This window comes from Sinocyclocheilus anshuiensis, unplaced genomic scaffold (assembly GCF_001515605.1).
Source record: "Sinocyclocheilus anshuiensis isolate Anshui unplaced genomic scaffold, SAMN03320099.WGS_v1.1 scaffold238, whole genome shotgun sequence".
Taxonomy (NCBI): Eukaryota; Metazoa; Chordata; class Actinopteri; order Cypriniformes; family Cyprinidae; genus Sinocyclocheilus; species Sinocyclocheilus anshuiensis.
This window is the reverse complement of record NW_015547674.1, coordinates 409341-424752: the sequence shown is the minus strand read 5'-3', so window position 1 is coordinate 424752 and position 15412 is coordinate 409341. Positions and strand designations below refer to the sequence as shown.

The following is a 15412-nucleotide window of genomic DNA, read 5'->3' as shown; positions in this document are numbered from 1 at the left end:
CCCTCACACACACACTTGATTTATGCCCATTTCTCTCTCTCTCTCTCTCTCTCTCTCTCTCTCTCTTTGAACAACTGCTTTCCTTTGGCTGACAGATGATACTTAAACCCTTGACCTACAGCACTAAACTGACCACTGCTGACTGACAGGACTGAATATGCTTCAGAGAAAGGGTTGCATTCTCCTGCTTCCCATCCACAAAGGAAGGACAACTGTAAGCAAAATAATATATATAAAAAAAATAATAATAATATAAAAACCTGAAAGGATCTTTAGATGTCATCAGTTTTAAAAACATGCAGTTTCAAAACAATGTCTGGAGCTTTGCCTCAGTGCAGACTTGCTTTGCTATTGACCTGCTCATAAACTGCTGGAGAGATGAATGCTTTCATCAGCGGATATCTGCTTCCTGTTGTTTTAACAAAGTAACTTTTGGAAGAAATCATTTCAGGAAGTGACTGAGTGACTAGTCTATATGAAATAAACTAACGACCTACTTATTGTGACGTGTTGAGAGTGTTACCTGATAGTGACACGTGACTGTTAAACTGCCGTGTTGTGGGCCTCATATTTCTCATCAGTCTTATTATCTGTTAAACTAAGTCTGGTATGTTCCAATATACTTTGTATCATTTTTGTTTTTCTTATCAGTTTTATGCAATTTTATTGCTATGCACGTTTGCTAACCCCCCCCCGGCAAAATAATGATACAAAATTTATATTAAGTGCTGCATTAATTCAAAATGATTAGATCGAAATAAAAAAGCACACCGAATTAAAATGTTTAATTGATAATCCAAAGTAACATGGAGGCTTTCAACTGAAGATCCATAATCAAGCTAATTTTACTGAGGAGTTCTAAAATAAATATTTGATAAACTGTTAAAAGGTTTCAGTCCATATCTAATAGACTTAGTCTTAATTAGACTCGAATGATTTCCTTCACTATTATTGTTAATGTTTTATTGTTGATAATGGATCTCAGACACAAAACCTATTGTTTCTCAGCCTTTTACATTTATTATACAATTATTTTGTAACAGTTTTTCACCTTTTATTATACTTAAAAAATTATTTGACATGAAATTGTTAGGGGATGTCTTCTATTCTATTCTATTTTCTTCTATTCTATTCTATTCTGTTCTATTCTGTTCTGTTCTGTTCTATTCTATTCTATTCTATTCTATTCTGTTCTGTTCTGTTCTGTTCTGTTCTGTTATATTCTGTTGTGTTGTGTTGTGTTCTGTTCTGTTCTATTCTATTCTATTCTGTTCTGTTCTGTTCTGTTCTATTCTGTTCTATTCTATTCTGTTCTGTTCTGTTCTGTTCTATTCTATTCTATTCTATTCTATTCTGTTCTGTTCTGTTCTGTTCTGTTATATTCTGTTGTGTTGTGTTCTGTTCTATTCTATTCTATTCTGTTCTGTTCTGTTCTATTCTGTTCTATTCTATTCTGTTCTGTTCTGTTCTATTCTATTCTATTCTGTTCTGTTCTATTCTATTCTGTCCTGTTCTGTTATATTCTGGTCTATTCTATTCTATTCTATTCTGTTCTATTCTATTCTATTCTGTTCTGTTCTGTTATATTCTGTTCTATTCTATTCTATTCTGTTCTGTTCTATTCTATTCTATTCTATTCTGTTCTGTTCTGTTCTGTTATATTCTGTTCTATTCTATTCTATTCTGTTCTGTTCTGTTCTATTCTATTCTATTCTGTTATATTCTGTTCTGTTCTATTATATTATATCTGTTCTATTCTATTATAGTTCTATTATATTTTTCCTCCCTCATTTTATTGCATTTAGTTGTTCATATCTAATTCTCATTTTTGTACACTCTTTTTTTTTCATTCTATTGTAATACCCTTCAGTGCTTCCCATGTTTCTCACATTCATTTGCCGCTGATTAAATTTAGGGACTAAACAATAATCTCAATTCCAGTGATCCCTCCAGACACTGAATGCAGACTTGTGCTGATGATTTCTTATTTCTTATCTCTCTGTGCTGTTACATAACCTGCTCCGTGCTTCTGATTACCCAGATATCAATGAACTGTTATGATTCAGTCACTGACAGTATTCTCACTGCATTGACCAACATTAAACACAACACTCATACATAATCAGTCAAACAGTATTTGTTTTGTTTTGCACACTTGCAGGTTGTTTATTAATCGCTAGATGGCACTGTGTCTTCTCCGAATTCCCACATTTTTATTTTTTTATTTTTTTAACTTAAAGGAAAAAAAAATCAATCTGTTCAAGCCAAGTCTCCAAGCATTTTTTTTGTACAGTAGCTTGTGCTTGAATGGCATGATACCGATATTTCATATTTCTGTTATGTTAGAAGGGAAATAAGATGCTTTAAATTGTAATTTGACCATCATTTATTTACGTGTGTGTATTTCTCATGCAAGATTAATTTGGGTAGAATAACAAATAGTTGTAGTGAATGTGCATGGTTACTCATCTCGGCAAAATTGTTTACTATTATTATTAATATTATTGTTGTTGTTATAGAAGGTACAGAATATGTTTTCAGTTGTCGCTCATTTATTTACATTGTGTTTGTATTTCTCTTGCAAGATGAATTTAGAGAGAGTTAAACGTACAGGTCCTGAGTAGATAACACATGCTTGTGGTGTATGGGTATGATTACTCATCTCGGTAAATTGTAAATTAATTGTTATTATCATCATTATTATTATAAAGCAGCTGTGCTTTAATTTATCTCTAGGGACATGAAAAAGGGCAATATACTGCTACAGTTAGGTTAAACCCCTCTGTTGATCTCGAGCTCTGATTGAGCTACTGATGTATCACGGGCATTATGTAGCAGGCTATTCTGAACAGACAGGCTGATTAATCTACGTTTAAAGTAGTTTGTTTTAATGGTGATCGTTAAATTAAAATACACCCACGGACGGGTTTCTCTCCTTTTCCTCTCCTCTTCCTTAATTACATTACTGGGGTAACTGAAACATTGCATGCAATTCCTAAATACTCGTGGATAACAAAAGCAGTTTTACGCACAAGCGTGACAGCAGCTAGAACGTTTAAAGAGGAAATAATCAGTGTCCACAGTCCATTATTCCATTATTAGATATGGCTTCAACTCTGCTGATATAGCCTATGCGTGTTGGATAGATAGATAGATAGATAGATAGATAGATAGATAGATAGATAGATAGATAGATAGAATCAGCTGCTGCCACGAACTAAATCGGGTTAATTTAGAATGCAAACAGAATTATGGTAATTGCTCAATTAATCTGAATGGAAATGTTTAATTCGCTGTTTAAAGTGCGCTAACAATGCAAACTCCGGGCGGTCATTACGCGGCGCATTTGCGCTTTTGTTAAACATTTTCATGTTAATGATGGACTTTTTTTTCATGCAGGACAACCTTCTGTTTTCACCTGGATATTATCGAAAAGTCTGCAGTAAGTGTCAAAGCATCACAAAACACTAATCGAGCTGGTCATTTCGTAAATCAGGATATTAAACGCACTGAAGAATCACAGCAGCTTGTGTTTGATGATGTTTTGATAATTGATATTTCGGCGACTGTATGATTTATAGTTCCTAACTCTATCACGCGTGATTGAATCATGCTGTTTTGACAGTGCTAACCTATAAGAGCTTAACATCTGTATGTAACTGTAACGTGCTAAAATACTAAACAAAACAAGACTCATGACGCTACAATAATGATAATGTTGTGCTATATATTACATAAACAACATAAAATCCGATATAAAACACTCCAATGTACATAACTGAAATAATAATAATACTAATTTTGTTTAAAAACAGTCCAAACAAACTGTTCTCAGGAGATATTCTGGAATGCTATACTTTCTTCATTAAAATCAACCGAGTCTTTTTACTTATAAACATTATTTCAACAATTTGACCGTAAACATGAATAGGTTAGGTATTGCCTTGTTAAATATGAGCCTACAGTTTCTCCATAAATTCTAATCATATCCTACACATATTATTAATCATACTTAGTTTAATCATATTTATAGTGGCTATACGCATTTCGTATACACACACACACACACACATATATGTATATATATAAAAAATTGTTTTTTTTGCATAATCATACTTTTGTAAATGCATACAGTATTTCCTTCTAAATACTTACAATCAAACGCATTGTAGTACTTTTACAGTGCTTCAGTGAGTGTTTACAGTGACTGGATTTCTCTCGTTCTCTCTCTCTCTCTCTTAAGCGCGTGAGAATCCTTTCTCTGAACGCACACAGACAAATCCTGGCCCACCTTAAGAGATCGTCCGTCCCTCGGCTCGTATGCCATTGGCTGCTGTTTGCAGTGGAGGAGCTTGCTGAAATGCAAAACTTGTTGCTGGTCCTTGCGGACGATGCACGCGCTGCTGAGCTTCTCGGACATCAGTATGTGATCCATCGCTGACTTGTTTCCAGCTGGAGTAAATCTCAAAGCTGGTGCTATTAGAAGAGGGCTGCATGAATGTGTAAGTGTTGCCTGTGATTGAAATTGCAGTCAAACTGTTCGATTGCGCGGACAATGAGCAGGACCGATGGCACTGTGTTACCCAGCAGCGCAGTGGTGGCGGGCTTTGGATAGCGCGTGTGCTCTGGACTCATACACACTTTCTTCTGCTCTGCGTGATCGCTTGTTAAGTTCAGCCCAAGGGAACTAGTTATTTTCAACGTATGCGATTTGAAAACTCTTACTCATTTCTAAAGGAAAGTAGATACCAAACAAGACGCTGTTCTGGATTCATATGGACGTGGATGTTATTTTATGGTACTCTGGATGGTGTAATGATGTGCACTCAAAAGGGATTTTTAAACAGAAACGAATGTTTACCTCACTCTGGACATTTGACAGCAAATTGGAATTACAGTCTGTGGAGAATGATGTGAGGGAACATGTTTCATATTTATATATTTTTTCTTTGTAGCTGTTGTCTGATCACAAGTTGAGGGTAATTTAGTGGTAAGGGAATTGTTTTATTGCTGTGCTGTACAGCAAATTTACCCAAAAAAAAAAACCTTGTAAAAAATAATAAATTCCAGATTAGAATCAGATTATGGACTAGACCGTTAACTTTATCGTTTTTATAGAGTGTTTTGTCTTACAATTCCACATTAATTTACAATATAATAGGCTTTCTCAGTAATTAATTATTGATTACTGTGGTTTTCAAGTACAATCATTTTTTATTAAATTTGTTATTCAAGTATTTCACATCTTATTGTTGATACCAATAGAGTTTGCCAAAGAAAATAAATAAATAAAGGAGACTGTAGACACTGCAGTGGAGCCAGGCAAGCTGGCTGTCATGCGGGATTGATTGTGGGAAGTATGTTTGGGCTGGAACAGTTTAGTCCACAAATTAATAACATAAATTTTGGCCACACTGAGAAAAACTTTAACCAGCCAAAAGTGAGCATGAACTCCCATTACAAGAGCCCAGGTTTTCATGCTGGAGGCCCACAAGGGACAGTCGAGACTGGTATTGGCCCACTTAACGAGCTTCCTGTGATTGAGATGAACATTAACATGAACGGAGGGGAACAGTATGGTGGATTTCAGCAAGGAAATTCTGAATTGCATGCAGGGAATCTCCAACAACAACAACAACAACAACAACAGGCCTCAATGCATGGATTTTTTAACCCTCAACAACCTCACAATAATCCTCACTGCCCTCAGACACATTCACACCAACACCATCAACACTTTGGGGGAAACTTTGGACCTGAACATGGGTCCTCCTGTTTGCACAGCGGAAGGATGATGGGTTATAACAGCAGTATGGGGCTCCAGCAAGGATTCACCGAGGGTTTTGACCCACTCTCCGAGGGGCAGTCAGCAGATGGCTTCTCTCAGCAGCAGCAGCAAAGGACAGGCTCCATGCCTGATTTTCAGCACCGCGGACCCCCCAGTGGAAATCACCCTGTCCCTGCCCCATGCCTCCCCTTGGACCAGTCACCTAATCGTGCTGCCTCATTCCATGGCCTGTCTTCTTCATCCTCTTCCTCAGAAAATCACAATCTGGAGTCCAGACGAATGCCCCCACCAGGCAGTGTTGAAGGACTGGACTACAACTATTCTAATGAGCCCTCATCTGGGCATTTTGAAGTGTCTGTGTACTCCCCCTCTGAGTCTGATTCTCAGCTTTCTCATTTCGGGCCTGGCCGTCAGGTGCCAGGGTCCAGTTTTCCTGGAAACCAAGGGTTGTCTCGAGCTCCTGGAATCCAGGGCATCTCTAAAGAACACCCCCATGCCCCACCTCAACAGCAGCAGCCCTCAGCCCAGCACAGTGTGTTCTTTGAAAGTTTTGGGGGTGGACGCAAAATACCAGTGGGGATAGAGCCTGGTGCCAGGCATCCTCTCATGCAGCAGCAGCAGCCAGGCTTGATTGGCCGACAGAACACTTGCCCACCATCTCTCCCACAGCCCCCACAATCAGAGCCGGGTTCAGCTAATGCTGGTATGCAGGAGGGTGGCGTCATGATGCCTGGCCAGCATAATCAGTTTGAATACCCTATTCACAGACCAGAGAACAGACGGATGCATAGCTATGGTGACCCCATGTTCAACATGCAGCAGCAGCCACCCCCTCCTCAGCAGCCTTCCAATCAGAGACTGCAACACTTTGAGTCTCCTTATTTAAATATGGCTAAGAGGCCCAGGTTTGATTTTCCCAATACCACTCACGGCGGGGAGAGTTGCGGCAGTTGGAACAGTGGTATGCATAACCCGCCTGGTATGGAGAATCATCTCTGTCCCGCAGCCTATTCTGGCCTGCCTGGAGAGTTCACCCCCCCTGTGACGGATGGCTTTTCATCAGGCCCATCGCTGCAGCTTACAGGGCCTGAGCAGCAGTCAATGCAGCAGCAACAAAATGCAGCAATGATGATCAAGCAAATGGCCTCTCGAAGTCAGCAGCAGAGGATGAGACAACCCAATCTGCAGCAGCTGGGTCATCACGTTGATGTTCCTCAAGGGCCCCTGGGGCATGGGGGCCCAGTGGGAGGCATGCCTCAGTCGAATTTCGAGAGAGAAAATGGTGGGAGGATGGTGAACTTTGATGGACGGAATGCACACATGACTCTGGAGAGTGGGTGGTTTTCTGGGACACATCCACCTGGCGAAGTGCTGGGCCATCGCATGGGTACAGGTGGAGAGCTGGGAGCTCATGAAATGCAGCAAAATGGCCCTGGCGTGATGTTCAGAGCTGGTGTGAATGCAATGGGCATGCAGGAGCCAATGAGGATACCAGGGGAGGGCCACGTGCAGCCCTTACTTTCACCTAACATCCACTCACAATTCAGCAGTGGCATGGGGAACCTTTCACAGATGCAGTCTCCCAGTACAGGTGTTGGATTGCCCAACACACCATTAGAAAGGCGCCCCAATGACTTTTCAGGACCACCCATGGGTGGTCCGTCCTCTTTTCCCTACGGAGGCTCTAATCGACAGGGAGCCTCTCTCAGTAGCTCTCAAGGGGTGAGCATCTCACCAGGGAGTTTTACATCCCAATCAGACTTTCCCACTAGCCAGAGTTCCTCTGTCAGCAAACTTGGGGGACTATCCTTAGGGAATTTTAGCAAAACGAGCGGCAAGGACAATGCTTTTGGACAGAGCTGCCTGGCAGCCCTCTCTACTGCCTGTCAGAACATGATTGCCAGCCTAGCGGCCCCTAACCTCAATGTGACATTCAACAAGAAGACTCAGGGAGAGGGGAAACGAAAGCTGAGTCAGACAGAACAGGACCTGAATAACAGTGTGGTTAATGGCACTGGGAATGCTGGGACTGAATGTTTCTCAAACATTGCTGCCCCCCAAAGTGGGCAAATGCCTCCTGCTGGAAATAGCAACACTAAGCCCCCAGGTCAAAATCAGACGGTGCAGGGGGAAGCCAGCACCCTCTCCCCAAATTACAATATGGACACTACCCCTTGCAATGAGGGGAAGGCAGCAACAGGGAGTGGGAGAGGGAGAGGGAGGAGAAAAAGAGACAGTGGCCATGTGAGCCCTGGGATATTTTTCCCCTCCGACAACAATAACCCTGTTGTAAGTCCTGGCCAGCAGGTGACCTCAGCAGCTAGTGTGGGGGAGAGAAGTACAGGCACACCTCAAGAGAAGCCCCACACCTCTCCCTCATGGGGGAAAGGGGGTGACCTGCTGCTGGGAGATCAGGCTGACCTTATCTCATCTCTTGACAGCGGCATCCAGAGCGTATCAAAATCTGAAGTCTGTTCACCTCGCATGGATTTTACAGATGACGTGAGTGCACATTATAGCAATGAGGATGAGGTTTCATCGAGCTCGGATGCTCCAACCTCTGTGAAGGCTGGCCGCAGCCCTTTGTTAGGCTCGCCCAAGTTGCAGAGAGACAGTGGACTAATAGGAGTGCAGAAAGGGCAAGGCATGGTCCTCTCCAAGCACACTACCTCAACATCGGATGGCTTTGGAGGAGTGGGCCATCCGGGAACGCCGGGCATGGAGCAAGTCCGAACACCCTCTAGCGCCTCTGGCCCTGATGAAATTCACCCGCTAGAAATATTGCAGGCTCAGATTCAGCTTCAACGGCAGCAGTTCAGCATTTCAGAGGAACAGCCTTTAGGTGTAAAAAATAACAAGACAAGTAGTGACTGCAGTGGTCAAAATGGAGATGGAGAGCTTGCTAGCTGTAGCCCGGATGCCGGGAAGGGCTCTGTGGGCACTATTGATCTGGACACACTCATGGCTGAGCAGCATGCCACCTGGTATGTGCCCAGTGATAAGTCTCTGCTTGAGGATTCAGAGGAGGAGAAGTCTGTGTGGGAAAAAAATAAATTCCAGGGAGCCGTCAAAGAAGGTAAATATTTATAATTTTACTATTGCACAAATGTTTTATTCCTGCACGTAAAAGCACTGCATAAATTGTGTGAGGTGGCATTAGTCATATTTTTTTTTTCATTTTTGAATTTATAGCCTCTTAAAAATGTATTTTCACTTTCTCAATCTCTGTCTTGTGCGCGCCCACACACGCACACGCACGCACACGCACACACACACAAACAAACACACTCATGTAGGCATACATGCCAAGAATGCATTCTTTTATATGATAGCATTTTCAAGCAAGAACAATGATCTCACTCTTGCTTGAGGTTTTGTCCGTTATACATTGTTATAAAGGGGAAAATGACATTCAGGTCTTTGCAATGCATTTATTTGTTTATTTTTAAATTGTTTGAATATGATTTAAGGTCTAAGTTATGAGGTAGTGAGTAGTGAGGGTTTTCAAAAATGAAAAATTTTGTACAAATTTGACTAAATTATAAAAATAATTGTATAATAATGTATGAATAATAATAATAATGAAAAGAAGACAAACAATGTTATTTATTAAATGCATTTAGAGCACTTTTTTTTAGAAGACGTCATAAAAAAAAATGGACGAGTGGCTTTCTAAGCATTTGTACATTTATTTAGGGATTTTGTCAGTTGCATTTGTATACATTAAATAACAGAGTCAGGCTAAAAAAAATATTTTCTGTGAATCTTTTTCACATCAATACACTCTTACTCATCTTAGCCACATTGTTTTCCTTTTTCTACTATTATTAATAGTAGTAGTAGTGGGAGTAGTAGTAATATTACTACTTCTATTACTATTAAAAAAATCCCATTGATATTACACGACGTTTAATGTATATTTTTGTGTACAACTTCATTGTGTGTGAAACCTAAAGACTTGAGCAATTGATGTTGGCTGTAACTGTGCAATAATAGTAATACTATTAATTATTATTGATATAATTAGCCCTAGAATGCCTATTTTCTAATAATTTCAAAGTTTCTTAAAAGATCTGTTATGCCACTTTTTGATTAGATTAGATACTTTATTGATCCTTTACATGAAATTACATTTTCACGGCAGCTTCAATGCACAAAAAAAACACAAAACCACAAAGTCATTTTCAACTCTATTGATCCACAATATAAAAATTAGAAAGAAATTATATATAGCAACTAACAAAACAATAAAATACAAAAAATAATATAAGTGCAAAAATAGACTGTACTAGGACTTATTATTACTTAGAGTATTAATAATAATATCGTAATAATTTGCACGAAGCAGCATAATTATTTAAACCATATATTTGATGTGTGCGTCCTTCTCTTGGCTCTTGTCCTTTAGTTTAATCAGTATATGAAACGGTAATTGTCTTTACTGAAAAGGCAGCGGGACGGACACGCATAATTGAATCGCCACAGCCGGAGTGAGCTTTCACACGTGTTAATAGTTCGCCCCCGGTGTGCATTATGTGCCCCTTTGTTTGGGCTAACTGAAGGTGGGAGGGGGTGCTTTCAGAGAAGTCAAGGTCCATTGTTTAACATTCAGTGTTGTCAAGTGCACCATCCCCATCTCTCTGTGCTTATTTAGTGTCATAGACTAGCAAACGCATCCACCACCGCACAGTCAGATGGATTTGTCTCGCATCTGTCTACGCACTCGATGTAAACCAAATGCAAAACATTGTATTTTTTTCTCAGTATTTCCCTCCTTTTTCCCCCCCACCAACTGTGCATTGCTCTCCTTATTTTACAGTCTCCTTCTCTCCCTTTTTGTCCCTCTCCTCCTCGCATTCAAGCCCCAGAGCTGTAAACGCACGTCGTGCTGGTGCGATCAATAGCTAGTTAGCACAAATCACCAGCCTTGACAGGTTTTCATTTGAGTGGCGTAGACAGCAGAGATGAGAGAAGGGTTACAAAGTGTTTGCATCGGATGCATTGCGTGCCAGCACACAAGCACACTGTTAAATTCTAGAAGAGCTTCATTCACACCATAATATTTTACAGGCCTTTATAACACTTAACTGTCAAAGTACAGGAATGCTTCTAGTAATTTTAATTAGGTGACTGAGGTGCTTATAGGACATTGCTAATATAGATTTATAGGATGCAGTAATTCAGTTTATGAGTCTCAAGATCATTTTAAGGCGCCTTGGAATTAATTGCACCGCGCTATATAAACTGAAAATGTGTAGTTGTGAACTAAAGGAGCTATTTCTAGCAGATATGACCAATAACATTTTTGCTTGGTGTAACTTAATGTAGCAAGGTATTAAATAATGTTTTTGACATAATAAAACCAGTTTATTTGAAGGTTAAGTCATGAAGTACTTTGAAGAACAAGGCTACGAAGGTTAACAGTTTTTCATGTATGTAAGAGTGCACATCTTTTATTTAAGAGTAAACGCTTCAGCTCACAATGTAATGATTGAGAATGCATGTATATTATGTCTTTTTATTTGATTATATATTATGTCTTTTTACTTATGTTTTCATAAAATAACAACAAATAACAGATCACCTTATGCAAGGAATATACATGGACTCAGCTGTCAGTTCTACCAGCGCAATGCGGCAGTGCCTAAACTAAACTGAACTGAACTGAACTGAACTGAACTGAATAAAATAACAACAAATAACAGATCACCTTATGCAAGGAATATACATGGACTCAGCTGTCAGTTCTACCAGCGCAATGCGGCAGTGCCTAAACTAAACTGAACTGAACTGAACTGAACTGAACTGAACTAGCACTATTGTTTGTGCATCAGTGTTTAATTTTACACATTTTACAAATAAGATTTTAAGTACAGTTTGAGTGACAGGTTATATCAATTTATATTTGCATAATGTGCAAAATATTAATTTTAACATCAAGTTTTTGATTTGTATTTAAAAATAAAATGTCAATTAATTTTCATGTAATATTGTTTTATGTTAGAAAATATCCTTGGATCTTTCTTAAATCCGCAGTCCTTCCAATCATCAAACACACACACACACACACGCACGCACGCACGCACGCACGCACGCACGCACGCACACACACACACACACACACACACTTAAATTTCACCACACCTTTGCAGAGCTCTTGCTATGAGTGACTAGTGTTACTGATCTTTCAATATTAAGGAATTCTACAGTTAGTCCCAGTATACAATTCTACTTTTATCTATTTATTTATTTTAGAAACAGCGAAAACTAGAGAGGTTTTCAAATGTCTTGTGCAAGTGTAAATATATTTATTGTATTTATTGTTTGGAGTTTTTGCTAGTGATCAGTCATTACTGCAGTAAGGCACTGGTGAGGATTTCACATTGGGCCCCTGAAGTCTGTTCTGTAAATGGTTCTAATGGCCCCCACTGGACTCTCTGTGGACATGATAAATGACAGAGCAAGTTAGGGGAGGTTTTATTATGCCTGACAAACATTCTGCATTAAAACTGTACAAATCAATACAAGCAGTGTTTGTGCCCCTTATGTGCTCAAGAGCTTTAGTAAGATATGACTTTATAGATTGACTTTATAGCACTGACAGGTCACTAAACACCCAAAGTATCCTTAGTTCTGTAAAACGTGAATTTTTAGTTTCTAGCTTATGACAGAGTGAAGGCATCACACTTTGCTGAGCTTTCATTTGTGACAAGATGCAAAACAGGAATAATTGTAATTGCTTTTTTGTTTCTTTCATTCCATTCCTAACACCCCAAAACAAAGCTGTGATTCACATTTGGTGTAAAATGGAGAAACAGCTCAGGGCAACCCATGCTCTCATTCTGTCACTAGCTTGCTTCTTATTGACTTCCTTCACAATGCATGTATTCACCGATTCACCAATCACTTAATCAGTGGTTGCAGATAGGACATGTATTTGCACTAATATTACAAAGATATGAAATTATTAACAATGCAATATTAATATTAAACCCAGGTGGAATTTTAAAGCTGAAGTGTGACATGTTTTGTAATTTTCTATGTGACCAATACACCAAGCGGTTGTTTAATAGCTTTATAGTTTCCATGCCTTTCTGTGGATTTAACCTTCAGATGATTCATTGTCTCTGTGTATTAAGAAGGGAAAGGAGAGAGGAAGAAGAACCTTTAAGGTTTTGTAAAATCCTTTTGGATGCCAAGTAATAGCACGGCATTTTTTGTTTTTTAGGAGAGAGAAAAAAAGAGATGAAAAAGGAAATGGTCTTCAGATAGTTCATATTTGAACTAAAACTAATGTTTAATCAGAATGCATAGGCTAATTGTAAAATTGCAATGCTCAATTCTGCTTATAGACATTTAAAGTATGTTGATAATTGTTGTGCTGTTAAAGGAAAGGAAAATGAATCAAAGAGAGCTGACCAATTTGCACACTTGGGGAATTGTTAAGGAAGTATAAATGAATAAGTATATAGATTGTTGCTTTAAATTGTCAAATAAATTTAAATGTAAAAAAAATATGAATGTAATTTTGTAGTTTTAAAAATTTGTGTTTACATAATTTAAAATATTGCATAAATATTTTGTGTTATTTTAATATATTTCAGTGTATTATTATAATTGCATATGTGAGATCAGACAGTTATATAATTTCCTCCACTTAGAAGTCAAATATAAGCTGGACTTGCTGAAGATTTATGTCTTGCAGCAGTAAATCACTTGCCATATTGCTGATATGTGTATTAGTTTTCGAGGAGAGAGAGAGAGAGAGCAGAGGAAGACAAGAGACTGTGCCTGTCTGAACACAAACCTCCCACCAGACTCCTGCAGAAGGCAATTTAAGCTTTCAAACCTGCAAATAATCTTTTGCAAATTCTCTTGTGGATAGCAATTAAAGAGCCAGCTAGGAGATCAACGTAGCATCTCTTCTCTGGAATCCCATGGTCCTTGGATCGGTGCGTTAAACTGTTAAAAGAAGCTCTGTTTGCTGATCAGAAATTAATGGGACCATGTGGGGGGTGGGGGGATTTCGAAGAGGATACTCGCATTCTGGAGGAATTCTGAACAAAAAAGAAGTCGAAACATTTAGATGCATTTCTTATTTAAAATATATCTTTCATAATTGGGATATTTTAGATCAACATCAACAGAAATAACATTAACTAGATTTTGAGAAGGAAATACCAGTTTGTAAAAAAAAAAAAAAAAAAGAATATTTTTAGCTTTTTTTTCTTTTCATTTTTTTTTTTTAAATTGGATTTGATCTATGATCTATTGATCTATGTTTTACAAGAAAATCTCATTTCAGTCTTTGTACTTCAAAATGTAATATTTAATTTAATGTGTTACTTGTACGACGGCGTTTTAGTGCCACGTAAAAAAAAAAAAAATCGAAGATTACGATATTAAAGTCGTAATATTTCGAGATTAAAGTCGAAATTACGAGAATCAAGTCGAAATGTTTCGAGAATAAAGTAAAAATGTTTCGAAAATAAAGTCAAAATGTTTCGAGAATAAAGATGGCTGGATGGCTGGCACGCTACAAATAATAAATGGAAGACGTTAAATATTATGTCCAATAATTTCCTGCTGTATTATACCATGAATAAAACAGCTTGTGAATAGTCACTTAACGTTATACAGCCTACCTCAGAAAAGACAACAATATAACTTATGTTAACAAGTTGGAGTCCACTTCAACTTCATGCCACATTAAAGAGCATGAAAAACACATTATTGTAAGACACATAGTTTGTGTTTCGCTATAAAACTGATTTTGAAAGCTGAGACAATTTGTTTTACGTTAAAAGTACCAAAAGCACAAAGCTTATTGCTATTGGGTGGCTAGCGCACTACAAATAACGAATGCAATGGAAGACATGAAATATTATTTCCAAGCATACTGTCTCCGCGAGTATGACACATGCTATGATTTCTGCTAATAATCCCACATAGTGTATTAAAAAAGGGTTAAATAAGAGAGCTACAGCGCCCCCCCCAAAGGAATGTCGATTGGTGTGTGAGCTGATGTTAAGATAAAAAATTGTTCCTGAATTGTTCCTGTTCAGTCTGTTAATAAATATCATATTCTTGATATTAAGCTGTTTCCACGAGTCCTTAAAATTGACTCTTCCTCATCGCAGTAAGATGATGCAGCCGCTCGGACGCAACCATATTCAAATCAATTCCGGTGGCCTGGCAACTTCTCCCGGTGCTCTCAATCCGGCCCTTTGCTCGCGCAATATAGGCTATATACTCTCAAAACATTACAACTTTAATTTATACCATTTAAATTCTCGAAACATTTCGACTTTATTCTCGAAACATTTCGAATTTATTCTCGAAACATTTCGACTTTATTCTCGAAATATTTCGACTTTATTCTCGTAGTATTTTTAGTTTATTCTCGAAACATTTCGACTTTATTCTCGAAACATTTCAAATTTATTCTCGAAACATTTCGAAGTTTGTGTGTGTGTGTGTGTGTTGAGGTTGCACAGTTGTCACTTGCTCTATGTGTGTGTGTGTGTGTGTGTGTGCTCGCGTTGGGAGTAGCAGCAGGCAGCTTGATGGCTGCTGAGCAGTTTGTGTGTGTGTGTGTGTGTGTGGGTGGCGGGAATGCTTGTT

At 38.6% G+C, this 15412-nt stretch overlaps 1 protein-coding gene across 1 annotated transcript in view; it reads left to right on the top strand.

The window, feature by feature from the left end:
• The first annotated feature begins 5257 nt into the window (after positions 1-5257).
• Positions 5258-15412, top strand: part of mn1b (meningioma 1b) — a 13227-nt gene continuing 3072 nt past the window's right edge. Inside the window, exon 1 of the mRNA XM_016505377.1 lies at positions 5258-8864. Within this exon, the coding sequence (XP_016360863.1) occupies positions 5360-8864 (3505 nt within the window). The 5' untranslated portion in view covers positions 5258-5359. The remainder of the gene's footprint in view (positions 8865-15412) is intronic.